The following is a 24,944-nucleotide window of genomic DNA, read 5'->3' on the forward strand; positions in this document are numbered from 1 at the left end:
GCACCTGGGTTGTTCAGTGGGTTAAGCCTCTGCCTTCGGCTCAGGTCATGATCCCAGGGTCCTGGTATATGTGCTGCTGAATGGAGCACGATCCCAGGGTCCTGGGATCAAGGCCGGCATCAGGCTCTCTGCTCAGCAGGGAGCCTGCTTTCCCCTCTCTCTCTGCCTGCCTCTCTGCTTACTTATGATCTCTCTCTCTCTCTGTCAAATAAATAAATAAAATCTTTAAAAAAATACATGGGGATATGCAATTAGCAAAATTCAGACTATGAGAAATTCCATAAGACAACCCGGTTTTTTCAATAAATAAAGAAGGTTGAGGGGTAAGGAGAAATGGAGGAGTTATCTACAGATTAAAAAAGACTTAAAAGAACCTATCAAGTAATAGCAATGTATGGACTTTGTTTACATCCTGATCCAAATAAGTAAAATCAATGAGACTACTGGAAAGGTGAAGAGTGACTAGATATTTTATGATGCTACGGAATTATTAATAATTTTTAGGTGATTATATTCTTCCAAGAGTTCTTATTTTTTTTTTCAAATACAAACTGAAATATATAAAATATATCTGGGATTTGCTTCAAAATAATATCGGAGGGAGAAAGTGGTTAGCATACAGATGAAACAAGACTGCTCATAAATTTGTGATTGTTGAAACGATATGACAGGTATATGGGGGGTTCATTATACCATCCTGACTTCTTGAAAGCTTTAAAAAAAAGAACTAAGCTATCAACTCAGGAAGCAATACAATGAATATAACAAAACAACTTAGGAGGAAGTCATTAATAGAGAGTAAGAAAAATATAGAAAAAGGAGAGTTAATCCATAAATCTGTCAAATGTGGTAGAAAAAATAGAGCAGATATATAATAATCAATGAACTAAAAGTAGAGACATAATTACACACATGGAGATTAAAGATATAGTATAAATCTATACGCAAAATTTTGTCAATAAATTTGGCAATCCAGACAAAGTGAATAATTATTTAAGAAAATATAAATTATCAAAATTGTTTCTAGATATAGAAAATCTAATATCCAAGAAAACTTCAAAGATAATTCCCATGTTATATAAACTGTATTAGGCATAGAAAAAAAAAATCAAAAGCTTCCCAACTCATTTTATATGGTTGGCAAAATCTTCAAACCAGAACTGGACAAGGGGAGCACACACAGAAAAAAAGTTATAGGCCACTCTCTCATAGGAACATATATATAAATGTCCTAAATTGAAAACTAATACATGAAGCTCAGCAATGTACAGAAAGAATAATTGATCATGGTCAATAGGGGATGATTCAGTGATAGAAAAGTTATTTTTATAATTCACTTTAACAATAGGTTAAAAGGAGAAAAACTACATGATCATTAATTCCCAAAGAATGATAAAACTCAACACTCATTTCTTATTTTAAAAATATGTACTTCTGGGGTGCCTGGGTGGCTCAGTTGGTTAAGTGTCTGCCTTCGGCTCAAGTCATGATCCCAGGGTCCTTGGATTGAGTCCTGCATCAGACTCCCTGCTCAGTGGAGAGTCTGCCTCTTCCCCGCCTCTGCCCCTGCTTGTGTTCAAGTGCGTTCATGTGCGTGCTCTCTCTCTCTCAAGTAAATAAATCTTTTTAAAAATAAAAAAAACTAAAAATATGTACTTCTTAGCAAACTAGGAATAAAAGGTCACTTCCTTAACTTGATAAAAGATATCTACCAGAACTGTAGTGATAATTAAAGGTGAAACACTAGCAACATTCTGGCTAGAGTGAAAACAGAAAAAAGTGAGAATGGCTACTCTCACTGGTACTATTCAATCTTGTACTGAAAAAAGAAATAAGGTATAATAAATGTTTAGAAGAGGCCAAAGTGTTTACTTGAAAATAATATGATTATCCACCTAGAAAATCTAAGAAACACAACTGAGAAATGATGAGAAACTAAGAAAGCACAGTGCCTGGGTGGCTCAGTCTGTTGAGTGTCTGACTCTTGGTTTTGGCTCAGGTCATGATTTCAGGGTCGTGATATTGAGCCCTGCATCAGGCTCTGTGCTGGGCATGGAGCCTGCCTGAGATTCTCTCTCTCCCTTTCCTTCTTCTCCTCCCACCCTTACTCACAGTCAAGCTCAATCTCTCTTAAAAAAAAAAAAAAGAAAATAAATTAATTTTTTAAAAAAGAAAATAAAATAGAAAAAGATATTCAAAATAGCAACACCAACTATAATATTCTAGAATATACCTACCAAGACAAGTGGTGTAAGAATTATACCAAGAAACCTGCAAAAGCTTATTGAAAGACATAAAAGACTTGAGTAAATGCAGAGAGATCATGCTCCTGGATGGGTAGGCACAATTCCCTAGTTAATCTATACACTGAATTAAGAATTTATGCAATTTGTGAATTTTTCGTAGAACTTGACAACCTGATTCTAAAACTCATCTGGAAGAGAAAATAATCTAAACTTTCCAATAAAACAAAAGTGAGGAGAAACGTGTTCTTCCAGAGATGAAAATATATGATAAACTACACTATTAAAGGGTTTAAGAATAAACAGATACACTAATAGGGCAGACTAGAGTCTAGAAATAGATCCACACATATCATCAACTCAAAACACCACAATACTAATTCAAGTCAGTGGCAAAGGGACTTCTTTTTAGTAAATGTTGCTAGAACAACTGCATATCCATGTGAAGTTGGGGAAATGATCTTTAACCCCTATCTCACTTTATATCAAAAAACTAATTCAAGATAGATTACAGAACTATGTAAAAGCTAAAGTTATAAAGCTTCAAGCAGAAAACATAAGAGATTATCTTTATGACTTTGGGTAATGACTTAAAGATTATCTTTATGACTTCATGGACAAGACTCCAAGTGCTCCAAGCATTAATGAAAAGAAATGGTAAACTGGATTTCATAAAAATTAAAATTTCTGCTCATCAAAAGACATCATTAAAAAGACAGACAAGCCACAGGCTGTAAAAAAAATATTTATAACATACATTCTCGGACACTTGAATCCAGAATATATAAAGAACTCCCACAAATCACCAATAAAAAGACAAATACTTCAATTTGTTAAAAGGGGCAAAAGACTCGAATGGACACTTCAAAAAAGAAGATACAGGAATAGGGACGCCTGGGTGGCTCAGTCAGTTAAGCTGCTGCCTTCGGCTCAGGTCACGAACCCAGGGTTCTGGGATCAAGTCCCACATTGGGCTCCTTGCTCAGCAGGGGGCCTGCTTCTCTCTCCCCTTCTGCCTTCTTGTGTGCGTGCTCTCTCTCTCTCTAACAAATAAATAAATCAATCAAATCTTAAAAAAAAAAGATGCATGAAAAGATAGTAAGTACATGAAAAGAGGCTCAACACTGTCATCTTTGAAATACAAATTAAAACCATGATGAGATGCCATTTGACACCCACTCTAATGTTTCTAAGACATCCTTTTTTATGTTTTTAAATTTTTAAAAAAGATTTTATTTATTTATTTGACAGAAAGAGAGAGAGAGAGCAAGAGAGGGAACCCAAGCAGTGGAGTGGGAGAGAGAGAAACAGTCTTCCCGGTGAGCAGGGAGCCCAATGCGGGGCTCGATCCCAGGACCCTGGGATCATGACCTGAGACAAAAGCAGACAGTTAACAACTGAGCCATCCAGGCGCCCCATAAGACAACTTTTCTTTTTAAAGATTTTATTTATTCATTTGAGAGAGAGAGGGAGAACAAATGGAGGGGTAGAAGGAGAGGGAGAAGAAGACTCTCCCCTTAGCAGGAAGCCCAGTATGGGACTCGATCCTGGGACTCAGAGATCATGACCTGAGCTGAAGGCAGATGCTTAACTGACTGAAACACCCAGGTATCCCAACAACATCTTCGAAGATATGATAAACTGGAACTCCCATACATTGCTGGGATATGAAATGGTATAAACTACATTAGAGAACTACTAGGCACTTTCTTAAAAAGTTAAAAATACATATCTACCTCCTCCACTCTGACATATTTACCCAAGAGAAATGAAAATATATTAACAAAAAGATCTGTATGTGAATGTTCAAGGCAGCCTTATTCCTAATAGCCAAAACTCTGGAAATAACCCAAACTTCCATCTACAGGAGAATGGAAAAACAAGCAGTGGTATAATCAGATAATGGAATACTACTCAGCAACACAGAGGAACACATTATTAATCAAAGCAAGAACATGGACAAATCTAAAAAAAAAAAAAACCCTAACTACATTATGCTAAACAAAAGAAGCTAGGAACATAAAAATTATGTGATTCCATTAATAGAAGTCTAAGAACATGCAAAATTAATCTATGGTGACAGAAGTCAGAAAGAAAGTGGTTGCTTAAGGTGGAATATGGTTAGGGTGGATTGACTAGAAAAGGGTACAAGGGAACTTTGTGGAGTAGATGAAAATGTTTCCTTCATATCATGTTTTAGGTGACAGTTACACCCAAACTGGATGATAAGTACATATACAACTATCAAAACTCAACAAACTGAACATTTAAAATATGTGAGTTTTATCGCATATATAATTTACCTCAAGAAAAAAATAGGAAAACACACCCATAAATATAAATGAAAAGATAACAAAGTTAAAAAATGAGACTGAGAAAAATATATGTAACATACATAACAAGGTATTAATATTTAAAATATATAGACAGGGCGCCTGGGTGGCTCAGTGGGTTAAGCCACTGCCTTCAGCTCAGGTCATGATCTCAGGGTCCTGGGATCGAGTCCCGCATCGGGCTCTCTGCTCAACAAGAAGCCTGCTTCCCTCTCTCTCTGCTTGCCTCTCTACTTGTGATCTCTCTCTGTCAAATAAATAAATAAAATCTCTAAAAAAAAAATAAAATAAAAAAAAATCCTTTAAAATATATAGACAACCTCTAAAGTCAACCAAAAATACAACCTGAAAGAAAAAAATAAGCAAAGGGTATGAACAGACAGTTCACAGAAACAGAAAAAGAAATGGCCAATAACGCAAAAAAAATGCTCAGTTTCACAAGTAATTGGGGGAAATACAAATTTTTAAAAATAATATGCAATGCTCAAGATAGAAATAAGAAAGGTCAATAATATCTAATATTTATCTAATATTGTCAACAGTACACGAAAATATTCTCACATAGTGTAGGTGGCATGTATACTGGGACAGACATTTTAGAGAACAATATTTAGCAGTATTTAAAATCTCAAATATGTATGCCTTTCACCCTAACAATTCCTCTTCCCAGTATATAATCTAGAGAATACTTTCAAGTATATATCACATACAAGGCTATTGACTGAGGCATCATTTTGCAATAGGTAGAAACTTGACAATCTAAATGTCTTTCAAAACAGGAATAAATAAACAAGGTAGACTTGTACACTGTGGAATCCTATATAGCAGTCATAAAAACGACGCAGATTTATATAGAGGTACAAAAAAATTTTGAAGATATTATTTTTAAAACATTTTGTTAAAGATTTTATTTATTTGACAGAGAGAAAGTACAAGTAGGCAGAGCGGCAGGCAGAGGGAGAGGGAGAAGCAGGCTCCCAGCTGAGCAGAGAGCCCGATGCGGGGCTCAAACCCAGGACCCTGGCATCATGACCTGAGCCAAAGGCAGATGCTTTAACCAACTGAGCCACCCAGGTATCCCTCAAAGATACATTATTAAGAGACAAAAGGAGTTTAAAAAATAGTATGCAGATGATAGCATTTGTCTTTAAAAACAATAGGGAAACACCAGGTTTAAAAAAACAGGCAGGTGAAAATGGTTACCCCTAGATTAGGATTGGGAGGGAAATCAAGGCAGGGGTAGGGAGTGGGGGTGGGAGGCATGGTTTATCTTCATCTGCATTGCTTGTGTTTTATATTAGCAATTTATTCATGTAGTACTTGTGTCATTCAAAGGGAGTAAATTAATTTAACAATACCAAAATTTTAAAGGCATATAACAAATATATTACTACATGTACACGCACATTTGTGTATAGAAAAATATTTGGTAATGATGCACACCAAACTTAATAGGCACAGTTAAACAAGAGCCTGCTTGGAAACTTAAAAGGAAGATGTGGGGGAATGAAGAGTCCACGGGAGGCTTTAAAAAGCTCTGATATATTTCTGGAGATCTAGAAAGCCATATGCATGCTCAGGAAAGACCTAAAAAGCCCTTATCTCGCACCCCTGGCTGACGCTGAGGCCCTGTTCAAGAAGTGAAGACTAGGATAGAGTTGTAGAGAGCCTGAGTGTTAGAGACAAGCCCCCACACATAACACAGAGCCCTAGGCAAATGCAGAAGAGTTACAGTTCAAGGCATTTAAAGAAGTCTGAGACAAATCAGTAGTTAACCAAGTAACTAAGTAACTAAACATACACTTCTGAGACTGTACACTACAGGGAATTTTATAATTAGTTCGAGAAAGTCACTAAGTATACAAAAACAACAAGTTAGGTTTATTCTAGGAATATGAGATTGGTTTAACATCTAAAAATCAATTAATGCAATAAACCATACCAACAGAATAACGAACAAAAATAATGTGATCATGTCAATAGATGGTGAAAAATCATTTGAAAAACTCATAATAAACACACTCAACAAACTAGGTTTAGATAGAAATTCCTCATCCTGGTAGGGGCATCTACGAAAACTCCACAGCTAACGTCATACTTAATAGTAAAAGACTGAATGCATTTCCCCTAAACTCGGGAATAAGACAACAATATCCATTCTTACCATTTCTATTCAACATTGTCCTGGAGGTTCTAGCCAAGACAATTTGGCAAGAAAAGGAAATAAAGGCAGCCAGACCAGCAAGGAAGAAGGAAAAATATCTCTGTTACAGATGACATCCATTAAAAAACCTATTAAAACTGACAAACAGGTTCAGCAAGGTTGCAGACACAAGATCACTATACTAAGCTCAATAAACAATTTGAAAATGAAATTAAGAAAACAATTCCATTTACAACAGCACTGAGAAGAATAAAATATTTAGGAATAAATCTAACAAAAGAACTGTAAAACTTAGACACTGAAAATTTTAAAAATTATTCAAATATATTCAAGAGGATATAAGTAAATGGAAAGACATTTGATTTTTGTGAATTGAAAGACTTAATATCAAGATGGCAATATTCCTAAATGAATCTACAGATTCAACACAACCCTTATGAAAATCCCAGCTGGCTTCTTTGCAGAAAATGACAAGCTGATCCTAACATTCATATGGAAATGCAAGGGACCCAGAATAGCCAAAACAATCTTGAAAAAGAACAAAGTCAGAGCACTCACACTTCCTGATTTCACAACTTACTACAAAGCTACAGTAATCAAGACAGTGTAGTAGTGGCGTAAGGATAGACATACAGATCAATGGAATAGGACTGAGAATTCAACTATTTCTTGACAAAGATGCCAAGACAATTCAGCAGGGGGGAAAACAGTTTTTTCAACAAATAATGTGGGGATAACTGATTATCTACATGTGAAAGACTGAACTTTGGACTGCCGGTTCACACCATATACAAAAATTAACTCAAAATGGAGCAAAGACTTAAATACAGCATCTAAAACCATAAAGCTCTTAGAAGAAAACAGAAGCATAAATCTTTCTGACCTTGGACTGGGCATTTTCCATAGATATGACACCAAACCCATAAGCAACAAGAGAAAAAAATGGATGAACGGACTTCATCCAAATTTTTTCAATTGTGTGCTTCAAAGCATACCATTGCTAAGTGAAAACACAGACCAAAGAATGGGAGAAAACATTTGCAAAGCATATACCTGATAAGAGGTTAGTATCCAGTATGTATGAAGAATATACATAACTCAACCATAAAAAGATAAATAACTCCTATGGTGAGTGCTGTGAAGTGTGTAAACCTGGCGATTCACAGACCTGTACCCCTGGGGATAAAAATATATGTTTATAAAAAATAAAATTAAAAAAAAGATAAATAACTCAATTAAAAAACGCGCAAAGAATCTAAATGACCATTTTTCTAGAAAGATATACAAATTGCTGATAAGCACATAAAACAATGCTCAACATCATTAGCCACTGGGGAAATGCAAACCAAAACCACAATGAGGTATCACTTCACACCCACTAGGATGGCTCCAAATAAAGACATAATAAAAGAATATGGAAAAATTAGAAAACTAATTTTAGAATTAGAATTCTAAGAAAGCAATCCTGAGAATGTTAAAGTGGTGCGGTTGCTGTGAAAAACAATCTGGTAGTTCCTCACAAAGTTTAAACACAGAGTTACCATATGATCCAGCAATTCCACTCCTAGGTATGTACCTGAGAGAAATGAAAACTGACATCTACCAGAAAACTTGTATGTCAATGCTCATGGCAGCAGTATTCCTAATAACCCAAAGTGGAAACAACCCAAATGTCCATCAGTGGATAAATAAATATACATTAGTAAATATTGATGATGAATGTGTAATAATAATATATTAATATTTTCATGTAGTAGAATATTGTTTGGCGATAAAAAGGCATGAACGCTGACACATGCTATACAACATGGATGAGCCTTGGAAACACTGTTAGAGTGAAAGAAGCCAGTCACAAAAGACCATATATTGTGTGACCAGATGTGTTATGAAGTGTCTAGAACAGGCAAATCTGTAGAGACAGAAAGAGCATTAGTCATAGATAGGTGGGGCTGGGGGTGCAGCAGGGCGGAGGTTGGGCAAAAATAGGGAATGACTGCTAATGTGTGTGGGTTTTCTTTTTGGGTGACGAATATGTTCTAAAATTTACCATGGTGATGGTTACACAACTTTGTGGATATACTAAAAATTACCAAATTACACAGTTTTTTTAAAAGGGTGAATTTTATGGTATATTAGTTATATTTTAATTTAAAAAAAGGCACTTAATATGACCCAGCCAGTGATTATACAGTTAGGTGTATACCTAAAGGGAAATTAGAACATTTGTCTACACGAAAACTTATACACAGATGCTCACAGAGCAATATTCGAAAGCCAAATTGGATACAACTGATGAACGGACAAACAAAACATATGTCCACACAATGGAATATGATTCAGCAGTCAAAGGGAACGAAGTGTTGCTACACACTACAACATGGATGATCCCTGAAAACCTTACACTAAGTGAAACAAACCAGTCACAAAAGACTGCATATTGTACGATCATACTTACATGAAATAAAGGTCACGGTTGCCTAGGGGCTGGCAATGTGGAGTGATTGCTAAATGGCATGGAGGGTGAGTTTCTTTTTGAGGGTGATAAACATGTTCAAAAGTTAGGTTGTGGTGCCGGTTGCACAACTCTGAATATATCCATGGAAGTGTACAGTTTAAATGGGTGAATTTTATGGTATGTGAATTATATCTCAATAAAGATGTTAAAAAAAACTCAGAACTGTAAACCTAAAAAAAGACAGAGGCACAAGAACCTTTAAAAATAGTATTAAGAAAGCTAAATCTCACAGTGCAAACATAGAACAAAAAGGGCACTTTCAAATACATTCAGAACAAAAAGCTGAATGAGCAAGAAATAGGTCTCTGCCCTGTGCCAACAGTATAATAATGATATGTGACAGAGGTAAAATTCCTCAATTACTATTTTTGTTCCTGCATTCTCAGTTCCCCAGAGGGAACTGTAGCCCAATATGAGTAAAAAGGTAGTAACTGAGAACTTGACTCCTTTAACAGGAGTTCAAATATCTTGGAGCAGACAAATTATAGCCAAGGAAGTGGAGTGTACTTTCAAATGAGAATGCTGAAGCTATGTCAATGATCTTTGAGGAATCACAGAGAAAGATGTTCCAGAAGACTAGGCAGATACAATTTCAATTTTCAAAAAAAAGAAAGAAGAAGAAGAAGTAGAATTCTATAAATTACAGACTGGTAAGTTTGCTGTAAGTCTTCTAGACTATTAGGGGATGGATGATTACAGGGATGGCTTGCAAGAACCTAGAAATGGAAGAATAAGCACTAGAAGCCAGCTTGAAGTCACTAAGAAGAAGTCAATTTAGTCTAATCTTTATTTCTTTTTTGTCATGTCTCTAAACTGGTAGCTAAGAGAAATATGGCAGACTTTGTATATCTGAACTTTAGCAAGGCATTTGGCAAAATCTCTGACAAGATCCTTAAGCACAAAATCGAGAAATAAGGGCTGGTTGTTAATTTTTGTTAGATAGATTAATAATCACTTGAAAGACCATTCCCAAAGCATGCAGATCACCAGGCCCCAACATGCTAGACTAAGTTCTCTAACAGCATACACTGTGGGGTTCTTCTAGCCTTAGGAGCTTCATCATGTATATCCAACAGCTTAAATGAAGATATGGAGACCATGCTGATGAGGTTTATAAGTGACAATATCTGAAAAGGACAGTGAATACTTGGGATGACAGAATCAGGAGACCAATTTTAACCATAAGTGGTTGGAGATAAAACCAAACCAAACCAAACCAAACAAAAACTAAAACTTGCCTGGACCAGATGAAATCAAACCAAGGGCCAGATCCAAATCTCAGACCTAAATTAGAAAATGAGTGCAAGGGAAAGAAAGAGGTTTTCACTATTTCTGATATTAGCCTTGAACTTGAATTGTAGCTACTGTTAGAAAATAACCCGAAATATTTCAGTCAAGACACCAACAACACAGTAAGAATACTGGAAGTTTTCATCTACAACTGTGGCCTTAATTTTTCTCACCCTCTTTCAGACGGTCCCCTTCAGCCTTGGTTTTCTTCTGTCTTTCTGATCCAGCAAGGTCTACGAGATGCAGCTTGGAGCGAAAGCTGCTACTCCTGTGATGACAGGAAGACACCAATGAGAATGGTTAGGGTCAAAGCTGACCTGCTGGCTCTGGTTTTCTTTCAAACCAGTCAAAATGGCTCTACTGGTTACCAGTGCTCAGGGTACTGATGTCTGATGATTCATCAAATGCACTTAAGAAGCAACTTACTATTCAACCTTGGTAGAACTACCATTAACAATCTTGACTCTTTAAACTGCGAACAGCAACTTACTTGTCACTCTTCTTTCTTTGCTCTATGGAGATCGTAAAGATGGCATGAGATCGGGATGACTGGGAGTTCATCGCTGTGGAGGCCACAGTCCTACAGTTGTTGCCCTGTTCCAAACAGGAAACAGTATCCAGAGCGACTACAACAGTCTTTTCAGTGAGTCCCACAATCTAATTCAAAGAAAGAAAAAAATGCCCTTATGATTCTGTTTTACATACTTCACCAGAGATAGAAGGACCAGCAGGTTAAAAAATAATGCTTTGATGTTCCAACAGAACCTCAGCAAACAGAACAGTTGTGGTGATGAGGACTGTTTTAACCAGCAGCTCTGGGATGACTGTAAACCATGGTCTCTCATCTCCCCTTGGGATTTCCAAAACAAGGGTACCAGACAACACTGGAGCTAGAAGAGATCTCTACATTTTAGGATAGAGCAACGGATAGGTGCCTTCTGGGGAGCCCCCAAGTGAAGGTCAGCTTTGGCCTCAAGAACAGCAAAGGCAATGCAAATAAGGTATTTCTCTTTGCTACTTTCTCCACGTGACCCTATGCCCCTCCCTATACCTCTGACTGGTTTTAGACATTTTCACTAGGGGAAACAGTGGGAAAACAGGGTCCTAGGCTTGGTACTGTATCTACCTGAGAGAATTTGTACATGTTAAAATCTCTTGGAGCCTCTGGAGATTGAACTAGATGATTATGAAGCCCCTACTAGCCCAAATATGCTATTGTTTTATTACTCCCTAGCTCCCAGATCTACATCTGTGGCCCTGATTTCTGGTCCTTTATTTCTAATTGCCTGCCACTCACACTTGGAAAATAGTGAATTATAAACCAAACTCATCTTCCTTCCACCAGCACCGACTCTCTCCACTTCTATTACTCCATGCTCAAAACCCCAGATTCACCTTCTTCTCCTCCCATTTCTCCGGACCTCATCTATCTCCCACTTGTAGCCATTTTTCTTTTGAATCCATTGCTTCCTTTTCCTTTCCACATCTACCTGCCTCGTCCTTCAAGCCTTACTTCTTATTTCATGCCTGAAGAATAAGGCAAAGTTTCTCCAACCTTCCTCACCCTAGTCTGTCTTCTTTTCAAGCCACTTCTGTTTGGTCTCCCTAAAATCCTGCCACTGAAAATGTCACCAAATCACTAGTTCTGTGCTAGATAATGAGGACCCGAGGAGATTTTAAGACACTCTCCTAACCTCCAGGAGCTAACACAGTTGGAGAGATATACACATAAGGTAAAAACTTGTAAAAGTAGCCAGAGCTGTCTCACTTATATACTGTCTACAGGGATGGAACAAATGAAGCTTTAGCCTGGCTTCATAATCTGGTCCTAACACACCTGTTACTTCTCAATCCAGGGCCTCGAATCCAGACAGACAGGGCTAGTCTTACCACCCTAAGGAGTGTATTTTCTGCTTAAGTTACTCCTTGCTACAAGAATACCCTTACTTCTTTTCTCTCTACTTATATTCCATCTATCTCACCTGAAGAGTGGTTGACAAACTTGTCCTTACCCACCCCAATTTAAATCAAATGAGCACACTTTGTATTGAAAATTGTACCTCAAAGAATGCTTGGGATTTAATTCCTGCTTTGGCATGGGACATATAATAAAAGATCTTGGAACTGGGTCAAGACCTGGCTCAGTACCAATATTCTTTCTGGTGATAGCATGCACTTTGTCCAGGTTTCTTATCCCCACTATCCAAATCATCTTCCTGTATTCCAAGTGTATCAGGCTTTTTAACAAAGATTTTATTTATACTTGAGAGAGAGGGAGGGAGAAGCAGACTCACCACTGAGCAAAGAGCCCAACATGGGGCTCAAACCCAGGACCCTGGGATCATGACCTGAGCTGAAGGCAGATACTTAACCGACTGAGCCGCCCAGGTGCCCCTATCAGGCTTTCAAAATAGGTCTGATCCTTCAAGTCTTGCTTTTAATACCTGGCTAATGTCTTAATAACCCAGAAGGAAAAAAAACAATCAGAAGCACATCTGCTCCTCATGCACCTGTACCCTAAACCTTCACCTTTCCGTGCAGTGAAGGGCGGAAGGGGAATAAGATAAGACACTATTTGACCAAGTTTTCCCAACTATATATATAAACTACTCCCTTCCACTTCCAACCTTGGATTCTCTTCCTGAATACTCGAGCTGGAGCTAGACTCAAACTCTGCCTGTTTTCAATACTGGCTTCTGGATTTGGTCCACTTCCATATATAAAACTCCCAAACTTCCTCAAATTTTCTGTTCAGCTATAGCTCCTCATCCTGCATCTAAACCATATGACAGAAGCTTCTCATGTAAGTGATCTCTTCTTCCTGTGGTACTTATGGATTTAAAATGTTTCATATTATTTAATTTCTTCCTTTTAAATATCATCCCAAAGCCTAGCATAATGTCTGTTATAGTGCTGGCCCAAAAGAATTTTCTGTGACCATGGAGATGGTCCGTATCTGTGCTGTCCTATAGTAGCCACGTGTAGCTATTGGGCACTTGACAATATTGGGCTGGTGTGACAAAGGGACTGAATTTTAAATTTCATCATATCTTAGTTCACTTAAGTTTAAATAGCCATTTGTGGCTAGGGGCTATTATGAATAGCCCAGGCTTGGAACTGTGTAAATAATTAATTAATATTTAGTTGGTAACAGGAAGATGACAAGACTTCCTTCCCCACAAAAGCTCCCATCTAGGAATTCTAGACTAACAAAGGAAATCAGGATCACACAAAATCTCAAAGACTGAGATGTCAGCAGCCGTTTAAAACCACAGTGGCAAATAAAAGGGATGTGAACTTCGGCAGTAGCCAACATTTTTCAGTAACAACAAATGAGAGACAAACACACCTTTATGCCTTCTTTGGGATCCTCTCGTATATTTATTTGAGAGGCCTTCTCACGAGACGGGCATAGAAGATCCAAGATTTCTTCGTTGTAAATCTGGTATTGTTAAAAATAAAGTGGTAAAAACAAGATGTTAACAGTGGTAATCTGAGGGTGGTGGGATCATAGGTGATTTTTTAAATTCTTTGTGACTTTCTGTATTAAAAAAATTTTTACAACATATTATTTTCATAGTTAAGAAAAGGCCTTTAATCTCACATGTAAGTATTTGATACTTATAAGAATGAATACACATATTCATTGCAACAAAACAGACTGTTCTCTTAAGACAGTTTCTTGGGAATAGCAGACACGGTGAAAAGTTACACAAATGCCCAAATTCGGTTCCTTGACAGTACCATAACATCATCACCTTCCCTGATTTTGCTACAGCGTTTAAGTAACGGGTCCTTAGTGGATGGTGGAAATGGGAAGCACACAGGAGAAGTGGCAACCAATATTTCAACAACCAGAACTTTCAGCATTTACAACAGTGTTTAGTACATAGTAAGCACCACATTTGTTTGCTATTATTGTTGGTGCTGCAATTTAACATACCAGGTTCTTCAGCAATTTTTACATTTGATTACCTGACCATAACTGGGTTAATCAAGAGATTCAAGAAGGCTAAATCTGAATGATATTTAACTCCCACTCTACACCTCCAATACCCATTAACGTATTAAGATTCAACTCCAGGATGAAGTATTCACATACAATATAAAATTTCATGCTTATATTATGTAAGTTTAATCATTGCTTGTCAAAGATATCACTGCTATGGAACCAACTAGTTAGTTTCCCCAAAACCATAAATTTCCTGAACATGTGTTTGAGGTCATGAAGTTAGATATAACTGGCCAATCCAGTTGTATAGTGATATTCACTAGAATGAAAACCCCACAAGGGTAGGGATTTTTATGTTTTGTTCACGGATAGATCCCAAGTACCTAGAACAGGCCCTGTAACACAGTAGGTATTCAGTAACATCTGTTGAACAAACACATCCTATCACACAGCTCAATACTTCACCCATTTTCTCTAACATTCTTCCTGAAGTAGAAGCATTATCACTTAGGCCTCAAAACAGCTAAGGGAAATCAAATATTTTTCTGCAGACTCTACAGGGAATCAGCAGCAGAGGCCAAAATGGAATTAAAGAACTCCTATCATCTTTTTATGCAGCAATGCCAACTCCTCTAACAATTAGATTAAACAGACTATTCTGACAAAAAAAGAACTGGGCGGGAGCCAGCTCCAACTGAGCCAGTAAATTTTCTCTATCAATTTATTAAAATGTACTTTACTAAAAATGCAATTTACTAATTTGTGTCATGCCAGGAAAAAACTTGATTTGGATTTATTTTTTTCTACCCAAAGATACATTTGAATTCAGTATAATTAAAGATAAATCATTTACCTCCAAGTATGACACTTTCAGAGTAAATTCGATGTCACTCTTTTTATCAATTTCTTTGAAGAGCAACTGTATTACCCTTGGGATGACCCCAACTGTTGGTTCATTCTCTTGCTCTGCAGTATATGCACCTCCCATTGAATAGGTTTTTCCAGAGCCAGTCTGCCCGTAGGCCAGGACGGTTGCATTGTATCCTGGCAAAATAGAAGTCATAAGCATAGTAGTGCTCAAATATTTTCATCCAATCAACAAATACCCTTTCCTTCAGCAATTACTTGCAACAAAATTGAGACTGCTCCCTTGAGACAGGGGTCTCTTCAGAATAGCAGACACAGAGAAAACTTATATGCGTGCCAGGATTTTGCATTACTCCAAACCTGCAAAGGAGAAAAATACCAGCCCCTCTTCATTGTGTGCCCCTCTTCATTGCCCTTAAAAGCTAAGAAGTCGAAAGGTATGACTGAGATAATGAAAGTGGCCGACTCACTGCCAAGAAGCCATTCAGAGCTTTCCAATTCTACTTTTAGCCATGTTAAATTATGGAAACTAAATGAAAGTCTTAGAAGGTTCATAAATATAAGGGATTCCAATGTATGTGTTTTTGATGACCAGTCTTCATCTGAAAAGTCACCAAAGTTGATTTTTATAATCAATGAAAGCATCCACTCCTTATCTAAACTCTCAGACTGCATCTGGACCATATATATCAGCCTCCTTGGCCTTTTTTTTTCTTTTTTAAAAGAACTTGTTTGTCTAAATGAAGACCTTCCTTGATATTCTGAAAGATCATAAGATGTTCCATTAAGATTTTCACTGTAATAAATAGCTAGTATCACCTGGCATGACCATGGGACAAAAGAATAACATTCTACAACGTTCTACAATACCACAGATATGTATATATAGTAATAACTGGGGAAACCAAGTACTTTTCCCAAAATATTCAGGGCTCTCTGGTATTGCTAATTCAGAGTAGAGGAGGATGATGTTAAGCTGACTGAAAAATATTGACTTCATATTTGCACCTGAGAGCAATGCTAACCAAACATATATATTGGCATCACTATCTACTTTATATTGCCTCTAAAGACTATAATTTAATTCTCATAGATTCCCAAGTTAAGATAAAAGTATAGAACTATAGTGTTCTTACTGAGCTGTGAAGCAAGATTCTAAGGAAGATGACCAGATAATGAAGGGTCTGGAAACCATACTGTTTCTAGAACAGCTAAAGGAAAGAGGGGTGGTTTATTAGAAGAAACTTGGGCAGAATCACGTAATTGTCTTCTTTTTAAAAATTTTTTTAATTTTTAATTTTTTAATAAACATATAATGTATTATTAGCCCCAGGGGTACAGGTCTGTGAATCTCCAGGTTTATACACTTCACAGCACTCACCATAGCACATACCCTCCCCAATGTCCAAAACCCCACCACCCTCTCCCTACCCCCCTTCCCCCCCCGCAACCCTCAGTTTGTTTGTGAGATTAAGAGTCTCTTATGGTTTGTCTCCCTCCCAATCCCATCTTGTTTCATTTATTCTTTTCCTACCCCCAAATCCCCCCAAGTTGCATCTCTACTTCCTCATATCAGGGAGATCATATGATAGCTGTCTTTCTCCGATTGACTTATTTCACATAATTGTCTTCTAAATGCGTAAATAGGGAAAAGATTAACTTTATGGTGGAGAAGCCTGGCAGATAACACCATAATCGAATAATCGAAATGAACATCAGCAGTAATGAAACAAATCATCATGTGCTGCCCGACAGGATTCAATGGGAAGAACACAGCACCACTTCTGTGATATTCCTGCTACAGATATACAGCCTGAATTCAGTCATAAATAAACATCAGACAGACCAAAAATGGTAAACAGCTTACAAAACAACCGGTGATCTTCAAGAATCAGGATCACAAAATTAGAAAAAAAAAATAGAGACTGAAAACACTTTAGAATGAAAGACACTAGATAGAGGGACGCCTGGGTGGCTCAGTTGGTTGAGCAGCTGCCTTCGGCTCAGGTCATGATCCCAGCGTCCTGGGATCTAGTCCCACATCAGGCTCCTTGCTCAGCGGGGAACCTGCTTCTCCCTCTGCCTGCCTTGTGCTCACTTTCTCGCTCTCCCTCTCTCTGACAAACAAATAAATAAAATCTTTAAAAAAAAAAAAGAAAGACACTAGATAGAGACAGTATAACTAAATACAAGTGCTTTTCAACGAGATCCTTTTACTCTAAAGGACATTATTGGGACAACTGGTGAAACTGAAACCTGAATGAAGTCTGAGGACTAGATGGTAGTAATGCAGCAATGCTAATTTCATCATTTTGATGCTTACATTGTAGTTATGTAGGAGGAAGCCCTTGATTGTAGCAAATATACACTGAAGTATTTAGGGGGCATCAGGTCAACACTTCATCTCAAGTGATTCAGGAAAAAAAAAGTTCTTTATGCTGTTCTTGTAACATTTCTCTAAGTTTGACATTATTGCTTTAATATTTTAAAAATGTGAAGCGAAGTGTTCAGTGTCCTCTGAGCCACAACATCATTTAAAAAAGTGGAAAAAATATGTGAATTTGCCTAGAGGGATGAACTAACATCATTATAGGGAAGCAAATTTCATCTCAATATAATCTAGCGCAATTGGAGTTGTCCAAAATCCTAACAATGGGACCACCTTGTGAGTCAGTGAGTTCTGTATCAGAAATAAAATTTAAATGGACACTGGAAGTTCACTTAGAGAAATTTCTGGAAAGCATTTTTCTTTGGATACAAAGACTACATGATGTACAAATGTGCCTTTCATCTTTAAGGGACTGGTGTGAAGTGGTTTAACTTCTTTTATATAGACCTCTGCTTTGAATTCTGAATAACCTGGTACTGGAATAATAGTAATTAAACACCCCTCAGGCACTGCTCCCTTCTTTAGAACCCTGCTTTCATGCTGTGGTCTTCAACAACACTAAAGTCTTAGCTTCTTCAATAAAGATTATTAACTGGTCAGAGGACTCAGGCACTTTAGGAAATAGCCTTCTTCACCTAAAAGAATTCCATTCATCATGCAAGATCTCTCTCAAAGATTCCCTGTGCTGTTAAATTCACCCCTAATCTCCCACACAGAGTTAGTGCCATCCTTTTGGTTTTCATAACACTTTGAAAGCAGTGCTACTTCTACAGCAGCACTGATTCTATTGTGTATTTTTAACTCTTAAAATATTTTTTCTTAAAGTGCAAAAAGGTTAAAATGTTTTATGTATTTAAAATTACGTATGTAGTCATCTACTTCCACTCCTACTCTTGGACTTTGAACTCTTCCAGGGCCTGAAAGCTATATAATTTTTCTCTGAATCCTCAACAGGCTTCAGAGTACCTGGGCCTTAAGTAGGTCGGCAAATGATTATCTTCAGCACCCATGAAAGAGCTTAGAATCTAATGAAGTTCCAGGACAAGCAAAAATATATATACAAGTCAAAGATGGGCAGAACCACAGAAAGCAAATACAGTAGAAAACTAGCACCAAGGGTACAGACTTTCACAAATGATACTGAGTTGGTTCCTAGGCTGCGGGCTTTTTGAAGGCAGGACTCACGTTTCATCCATTCCTCTATTTGCAGCACCCATGTACCATGACTGACACCAAACATACGCTCGAGAACCGGTGGAAGAATCAAATAGCCTCACCTTTAAATATGCCTTTTATGAGTGGTGCTACTGCTGTATTGAAGACTTCTTCCTGTTCCGTAGACGGGTCAAACACAAAATCGTAGGTAAAGGATTTGTCAGTACCAACCACCACCTAGAGAAGGCAAGGGACAAGGAGTAAGAAAAATGCAAGGCGAGACCACGCCCCTCACTGCCATTTGGCCCCAGCTGTTCAGAGGCAGGCCCAGGACTCTTCCTACGCACCTGAGGTTCCCCGGGTACGAAGGAAAGGCACATCTGGCAGCCCTCACTAATCTCTTTGGGGACCAGAGGGCGACATCGCAGTGCCACTCTTACAGGAATTCCCTTCACCTCTTCCTTCATGATCCTACAGCAGCACCGTCTCTGCGCAGGGGGGAAAAGAAAAGATACTTGCTGATGAATCTTTGGTAGGTCGGGAGTGGTGGGAGTTCCCGCCCGCCTTGAAGGGTGGGATGGGTTACGGAACTCGGCAGTATAGGTGGCAGCCTCCCCGTCCCCAGCGGGAACGCTGCCTGCGGAGAGTCACTGACCCTCAGACTTGTCCACGACCGGACAGCCCGTCAGCCCCACGCTCTGAAGAGAGAGAAGTGAAGTCTGAAATGAAAAGGAAAGCCCCCAGCGGAGATGTCGACAAAGAACCCAAGCCCCAGCGTACCGGGAAAGGCAGATCCTGAGCGAAGGTGTGCCCCCTTAACTCACCAAACTAAACGTCCCTTTCCCAGTCTCCCGCCTCCCTGTCCCGACCGGAGCTTTAACCGCCAAGTTTCAAATCAGTCCCTGAGGCGCCAGCCAATCGGAGCGCAGACAGATTGCGGGACAAGCACGCACGTCGGCGCGCGCAGGAAGACGCGTTGGGAAGGGGAGGACCCGCGCGCCGCACCCTGAACCCGCCCCTTCCGACCCACCGGAGCATCCGCTTCCGGTTTCCACACTGGATCGGCGGTGAGCGGCTTCTGAGGTTCCTGAGGCCTGCGGGTAGGTGAGGTGGTCTGGCGTGTACCGCGGCTTATGTGCGGGACTCCAGCGAAATGCGGGGCGGGGACCTGGAGGAGGGCTGGCGGTGGAGGAGGGGTCGTTTTTGGGGACCCCCACCATTACTGATCACGACTACGGGATGTGGGGCGGTGCCGAGTCCTTATGGATAGTTGGAGGCAGCCCTCCTTTGGACTTCGAAAATTAGACGCTCCTGATTTCGCCTTCTCTGGAATGAATACGGTAACATCTATTTTTCAGGATTGTTGTGAGAAAGGAGATAATCTCTATGGAGTAACTAACAGGTTGCTTGGCATCCAGATGTTCAGCAAAGTTAATTGTTTTCTTCCGTCTTTTTTCTTCTTTCTCTCTCTCAGTCTCTGTCACCAGGAAGTGGGCTGAGCCCATAGACTGACACCCTTGGGGTGGAGTGGAGTTGTTTTTTGAAACTTGCTGGACTGCTGACCCCTTTGAACCGTTTTTTGGTCAGCTTTGATTCACCCTTTCTTCCATTCCAGGGCCTTGCTGGAGATGGACAGCCGAATTCCTTACGATGACTACCCCGTGGTTTTCCTGCCTGCCTATGAGAATCCCCCAGCATGGATTCCGCCTCATGAGGTGGGAATGGTTGAGGAGGGGATTCATCCCTGTGGGCATGAGATGGTATATGAAAGGTAGAATGGCAGGGTTAGAAATCTCAATAGAGGGTGAATTCTAGCCTTTTTTGTAGCCAGGGGACCCAGAAGTTGGATTCTGAACAACTGGGCCCATTGGGAGCTTCTAATGGTATCCTCCTGCCAGAGTACATTCACACCAGATAATTCTGGAAATTCAGAGCCCTAGTTTCTATTCTCTCAAGATAAAGAGGTGGGGGAGCTCCTGGGCTGCTAACATTTCCCCCTGCTATCCACCTCCCCATTTGGGCAGTGTTAGCTGTTCTGCTTACAACTAAGTTCATGGCCGCACCTTTTCCTGACTTCAAGGTGATACATTTTTAGTCCAGGTGAAGATGTGTATAAAATCTAAGGCTGGTAGTCAGATTTCTGGGGTTGCTGTGTCTTGCAGAGGGTGTATCACCCAGACTACAACAATGAGTTGACCCAGTTTCTGCCCCGAATCGTCACACTGAAGAAGCCCCCTGGAGCTCAGGTGAGCCTATGGAACAATTGTGTCTTTTTTTTTTTAGATTTTATTTATTTATTTGAGAGAGAGAGAGCGCACGTGCACAGGTGAGGGGAGTGCAGAGGGAGAGGGAGAAACAGACTCCCTGCTGAGGACCCTGAGATCATGACCTGAGCCAAAGGATGCTTAACCGACTGAGTCACCCAGGTGCCCTGGAACAATTGTGTCTTATTCCAGGCTAGGTTTGTCTGTACCAGGCCCAGAAGTTGACAGTGGTTGAGGGGATGGATGGGAAAGCAGGTAGGAAGGTAAGGAAACTCTAATGGGCAGAAAATCTGAGATATCACTTCCATAATTTCTGACTCCTCTCTGAGGAACATGTAAGCCAGGCTGGCATACAGTGATGCTATTAGATGTTCTTGTGTGCATGACCGATATTGATCTGTGCTCTTGTCTTACAGTTGGGATTTAATATCCGAGGAGGAAAGGCCTCCCAACTAGGAATCTTTATCTCCAAGGTATGTGGGCCTGGTAGGCAATATGGATTGCTCATTCCCTTTGTTAAATTACCAGATTGCAGAACCCTAGTGTCCAAAGGCCTGGGAGGAGAATGATACAGTAGACCTACAGAAGGGGCATCATGGGGACACCCTTTCCCATGTAAAACTTCTCACCTGGCAAACCATCTGTTTCCTCACATTGTCTCACACACAGGCACGCTAGCACCTTACATTTGAATAGCACTTGATTTCACTTACAGCCTTTGAAATTCCCTCACCTCAATCTCATGTATTCTCTCCTTGCCAACAGGTTATTCCTGACTCGGATGCACATCGGGCAGGACTTCAGGAAGGGGACCAAGTCCTAGCTGTGAATGATGTGGACTTCCAAGACATTGAACACAGCAAGGTAAGCACAGCATCTGGGCTTTGGTGAAGTGAGAAGTTGTCCCTGGTAGGAAAGGTTGGACAGGATTAGCCTAGTCTCTAACTTGATAAGGAGTCTCCAATGAGGAAGTCCATTAGAAAGAAGCAGCTAGTAGTGACCCGGAAGGTTGGAGTAGCAAATGATTTTCCTCTTGTTATGATACTGTTCTGGATCGTATCTTCATTTGTACAAGCTGCTGTGTTCCTTCCAGGCTGTTGAGATCCTGAAGACAGCCCGTGAGATCAGCATGCGTGTCCGCTTCTTTCCCTACAGTAAGTGCCACTCACTTTTTCGTTTACCTGGGAGGGCCCTGCGTAGGAACTCTTTAAATACGGATTACTAAAGCCCCCACTGCCACCAAGCTGGGGATGGGGAACTGGGAGTGCAGGCCTGAAAGTAACCCGTTCTTATCTTCCTTTTCTTTTCTCCTTTTCCCCAGATTATCATCGTCAGAAAGAGAGGACTGTACACTAGAGAGTTGCAGCCCATAGCGCTCCACATGGAATCTTCTAGGACAAGCTGTTAGGCCTCAGGGAAGCCTCTTGGGAAACTCTACTCTCAGCCCCACCCTAGCAGAGCGGAGTGGGGAGGCTGGGGACACAGTGAGGCCCCGACACCAAGCCATCTAGCCAACTGCATTACCCAGACTCTTTTGTACTTCTTGTTCCCTCATTCTGTAGGTGGGCTTCATTCCCTGAAACGGGAAGAATGGAGATCTCTAGATATAGCCTGTGGAGAGCCCGGCTAGAAAAGGCAACTGACATTTATTGGGGATCACGTGCTAGACAACTGCACATGTCACACCATGTTCACTAGAGTCTAGAAATTAATAGAAGAAAGAATCTTGAGGCAACTGATGTTTATTGACTACCGCGTGCTAACCAACTACACATTTGTCCTCTCATTTTCATCAGAGTCTAGAAATCAGTAGCGAAAAGAATCCTGGGGGCCTTCCATCTCATCCCATTGTTGTACTACCTGTCTCAGACCCTCCAGAGACTCCCTGGGATTGTTTTTCCCCATCTCCCTCCTCCTATCCTCTTCTCTCCCCTGCCCTCCCGCCCTCCAAAGTAAAAGGCAATGCTAAGGAAATGTCGGTGTGACTTTTGGATGATACTGACTGGGTTTTAAATGCTATTGAGGCAAAATAAAAGCTCTTCCAAGGAGAGGAGCCAGTGGGAAGTATGAGCACAACTGTATCTGGCCAGTCCATCAGGAAGGTGCAGGAACCTTCCCTTCAGTGTAACTGAGGAATGGTATAGGGTGAGGTGAGTACTGGAAGAAACAGTGCCCCTTCCCTCATGAACCTTGGGCTTTTCTTTGCAGGGACGTGGTATTAAGGTAGTTGTCTTCTTCCCCAGGATCTTTGATCTGGTACACAAACGAAGGGAGAGGCTTAGAGGTATTCCTTTCAGGGATAGCAGTAGGAAATTGGTTCCCAATTTCCAACTTGTAGGCTGAGTGGTACTATTGACTTCCCTCCTTTTCTCCACTCCAACATCCACATAACCTGCCACGGTCTTCATTACCAGTTCATTGTTAGCGATTCCAGGCCACACTTTATGCCATTTCCATTGGCATCTTTAAAATACCCATTCAGAACAGAAAGGTTTCTAATGAGGTATAGGGTGAAGTCCCCCCATGATGAAAGTCCCCAGTTTGCTGTGAAAGAATCCTGGGAAGCTTAAATGTGTATTTCCACCCCCTGGCCCTGGAGAGTGATTCTGTTGTTCTGGGGTGGAACCTGGGAATCTGAATTTTTTTAAAAAAAAGTCTTCAAACGGGGGAAACCGTTCTAAACAGTATATGGCTATGAGTAGGTTCTGGCTGTCTCTATAAATCCCATCTCAGCTTTACTACGCGCTACTGGCAGGTAGCAATGTCCTTGGGAGTGGAGTTGGAGGCGGTCTCTGATTCCTTGGGAAATTGGGCTCCTGCTCCTGCTTGCTGTGCTGCCCCCCAGCGGCCATCTGAAAAACTGGAGGCTGAGACTTGCCCAAAGGCCTGTTGGCTGAGTGGGCTGAATGTCCAGGTCAAGTACTCTGCCTGCGGTTAACAGGTTTAACAACATCTCGTCTAAGAACTGTGGTAGACATGGTAAAAAGTCCCAGCTAGGTGCCATGGGCCTGAGAGGCAGAAAGCCTCCTGCGCTAAATTTGTTCTCCCTCGGAGGTACCTGGAATGGACAGGATGCAATTGCATTGTAACCGTACAGACATAGCACAGAGAAGATGAACGATAACAGGCTGAGGCCCAAGGACCAGTGGTTTATCGGGTGTAGATAAGAAACCATGGGGAATGAACTCTAACTGCCTTTGAGGTATCCCAGCTGCCATAGGCCTGCATGCCCTAGAGATGGCTTTTAGCAGTCAAGAGAATGTAAGGTAGGATTCCTGGGCCCTGCAAGAACTTTCCACCCCCCACAGCTGCGAGATGCAGTTGAGAAAGAACAATAGCATTTTCGGGGGTTATGTTTTTAAAAAAAATTTTTTTTAAAGTTTTCATTCATTTGACAGATGCAGTGAGAGAGGGAACACAAGCAAGGGGAGTGGGAGAGGGAGAAGAAGACTTCCCGCTGAGCAGGGAACCCAATGTAGGGCTTGATCCCAGGACCCTGGGATCATGACCTGAGCTGAAGGCAGACACTTAACAACCAAGCTACCCAAGTGCCCCTAGAAATTTTTATTTTAAGTACACTCCACACCCATCGTGGGGCTGGAACTCAGTGACCCTGATGTTAAGAGCCACGTGGTCCACTGACTGAGCCAGCCAGGTGCCCCTTGGGGGTTCTATTTTAGCTCCTAAGCTCAGGAATTGTATGAAAGCTTGGTAAGTACCCAAGTATGTATGTATTTATTTTTAAATATTATTTATTTATTTGAAAGTGAGA

At 40.2% G+C, this 24,944-nt stretch overlaps 2 protein-coding genes across 8 annotated transcripts in view; one reads left to right on the forward strand and one right to left on the reverse strand.

The window, feature by feature from the left end:
* Positions 1 to 19,868, reverse strand: part of KIF4A (kinesin family member 4A) — a 114,400-nt gene extending 94,532 nt beyond the window's left edge. The window contains exons 1-7 of one of the 3 annotated variants that reach the window (XM_047714896.1): positions 19,733 to 19,868; positions 19,256 to 19,396; positions 19,031 to 19,145; positions 15,351 to 15,541; positions 13,895 to 13,987; positions 11,036 to 11,202; positions 10,719 to 10,813 (exon numbers count right to left, since the gene is read on the reverse strand). In XM_047714896.1, the coding sequence (XP_047570852.1) occupies positions 10,719 to 10,813; positions 11,036 to 11,202; positions 13,895 to 13,987; positions 15,351 to 15,541; positions 19,031 to 19,145; positions 19,256 to 19,375 (781 nt within the window). In that variant the 5' untranslated portion in view covers positions 19,376 to 19,396; positions 19,733 to 19,868. Of the gene's footprint in view, positions 1 to 10,718; positions 10,814 to 11,035; positions 11,203 to 13,894; positions 13,988 to 15,350; positions 15,542 to 19,030; positions 19,146 to 19,255; positions 19,397 to 19,563; positions 19,583 to 19,688; positions 19,708 to 19,732 lie in introns of those variants that run through there. The other 2 variants (XM_047714897.1, XM_047714898.1) reach the window with 2 other exon arrangements.
* On the forward strand, positions 19,847 to 23,146 carry PDZD11 (PDZ domain containing 11). 5 transcript variants are annotated; one of them, XM_047714910.1, is made up of 8 exons: positions 19,915 to 20,008; positions 20,524 to 20,623; positions 21,071 to 21,154; positions 21,589 to 21,645; positions 21,938 to 22,036; positions 22,266 to 22,326; positions 22,494 to 22,576; positions 22,735 to 23,146. In XM_047714910.1, exons 2-7 carry the CDS (start codon positions 20,537 to 20,539, stop codon positions 22,526 to 22,528), a joined length of 423 nt encoding a protein of 140 aa, XP_047570866.1. In that variant the 5' UTR covers positions 19,915 to 20,008; positions 20,524 to 20,536; the 3' UTR covers positions 22,529 to 22,576; positions 22,735 to 23,146. The 5 variants fall into 5 exon arrangements, with proteins under 5 accessions (XP_047570864.1, XP_047570866.1, XP_047570863.1 ...); XM_047714908.1 differs by having other exon boundaries at positions 19,847 to 19,975; positions 22,494 to 23,146; XM_047714907.1 differs by having other exon boundaries at positions 22,494 to 23,146.
* Positions 23,147 to 24,944: the final 1,798 nt, after the last annotated feature.

The sequence above is a fragment of the Lutra lutra genome, chromosome X (assembly GCF_902655055.1).
Source record: "Lutra lutra chromosome X, mLutLut1.2, whole genome shotgun sequence".
Taxonomy (NCBI): Eukaryota; Metazoa; Chordata; class Mammalia; order Carnivora; family Mustelidae; genus Lutra; species Lutra lutra.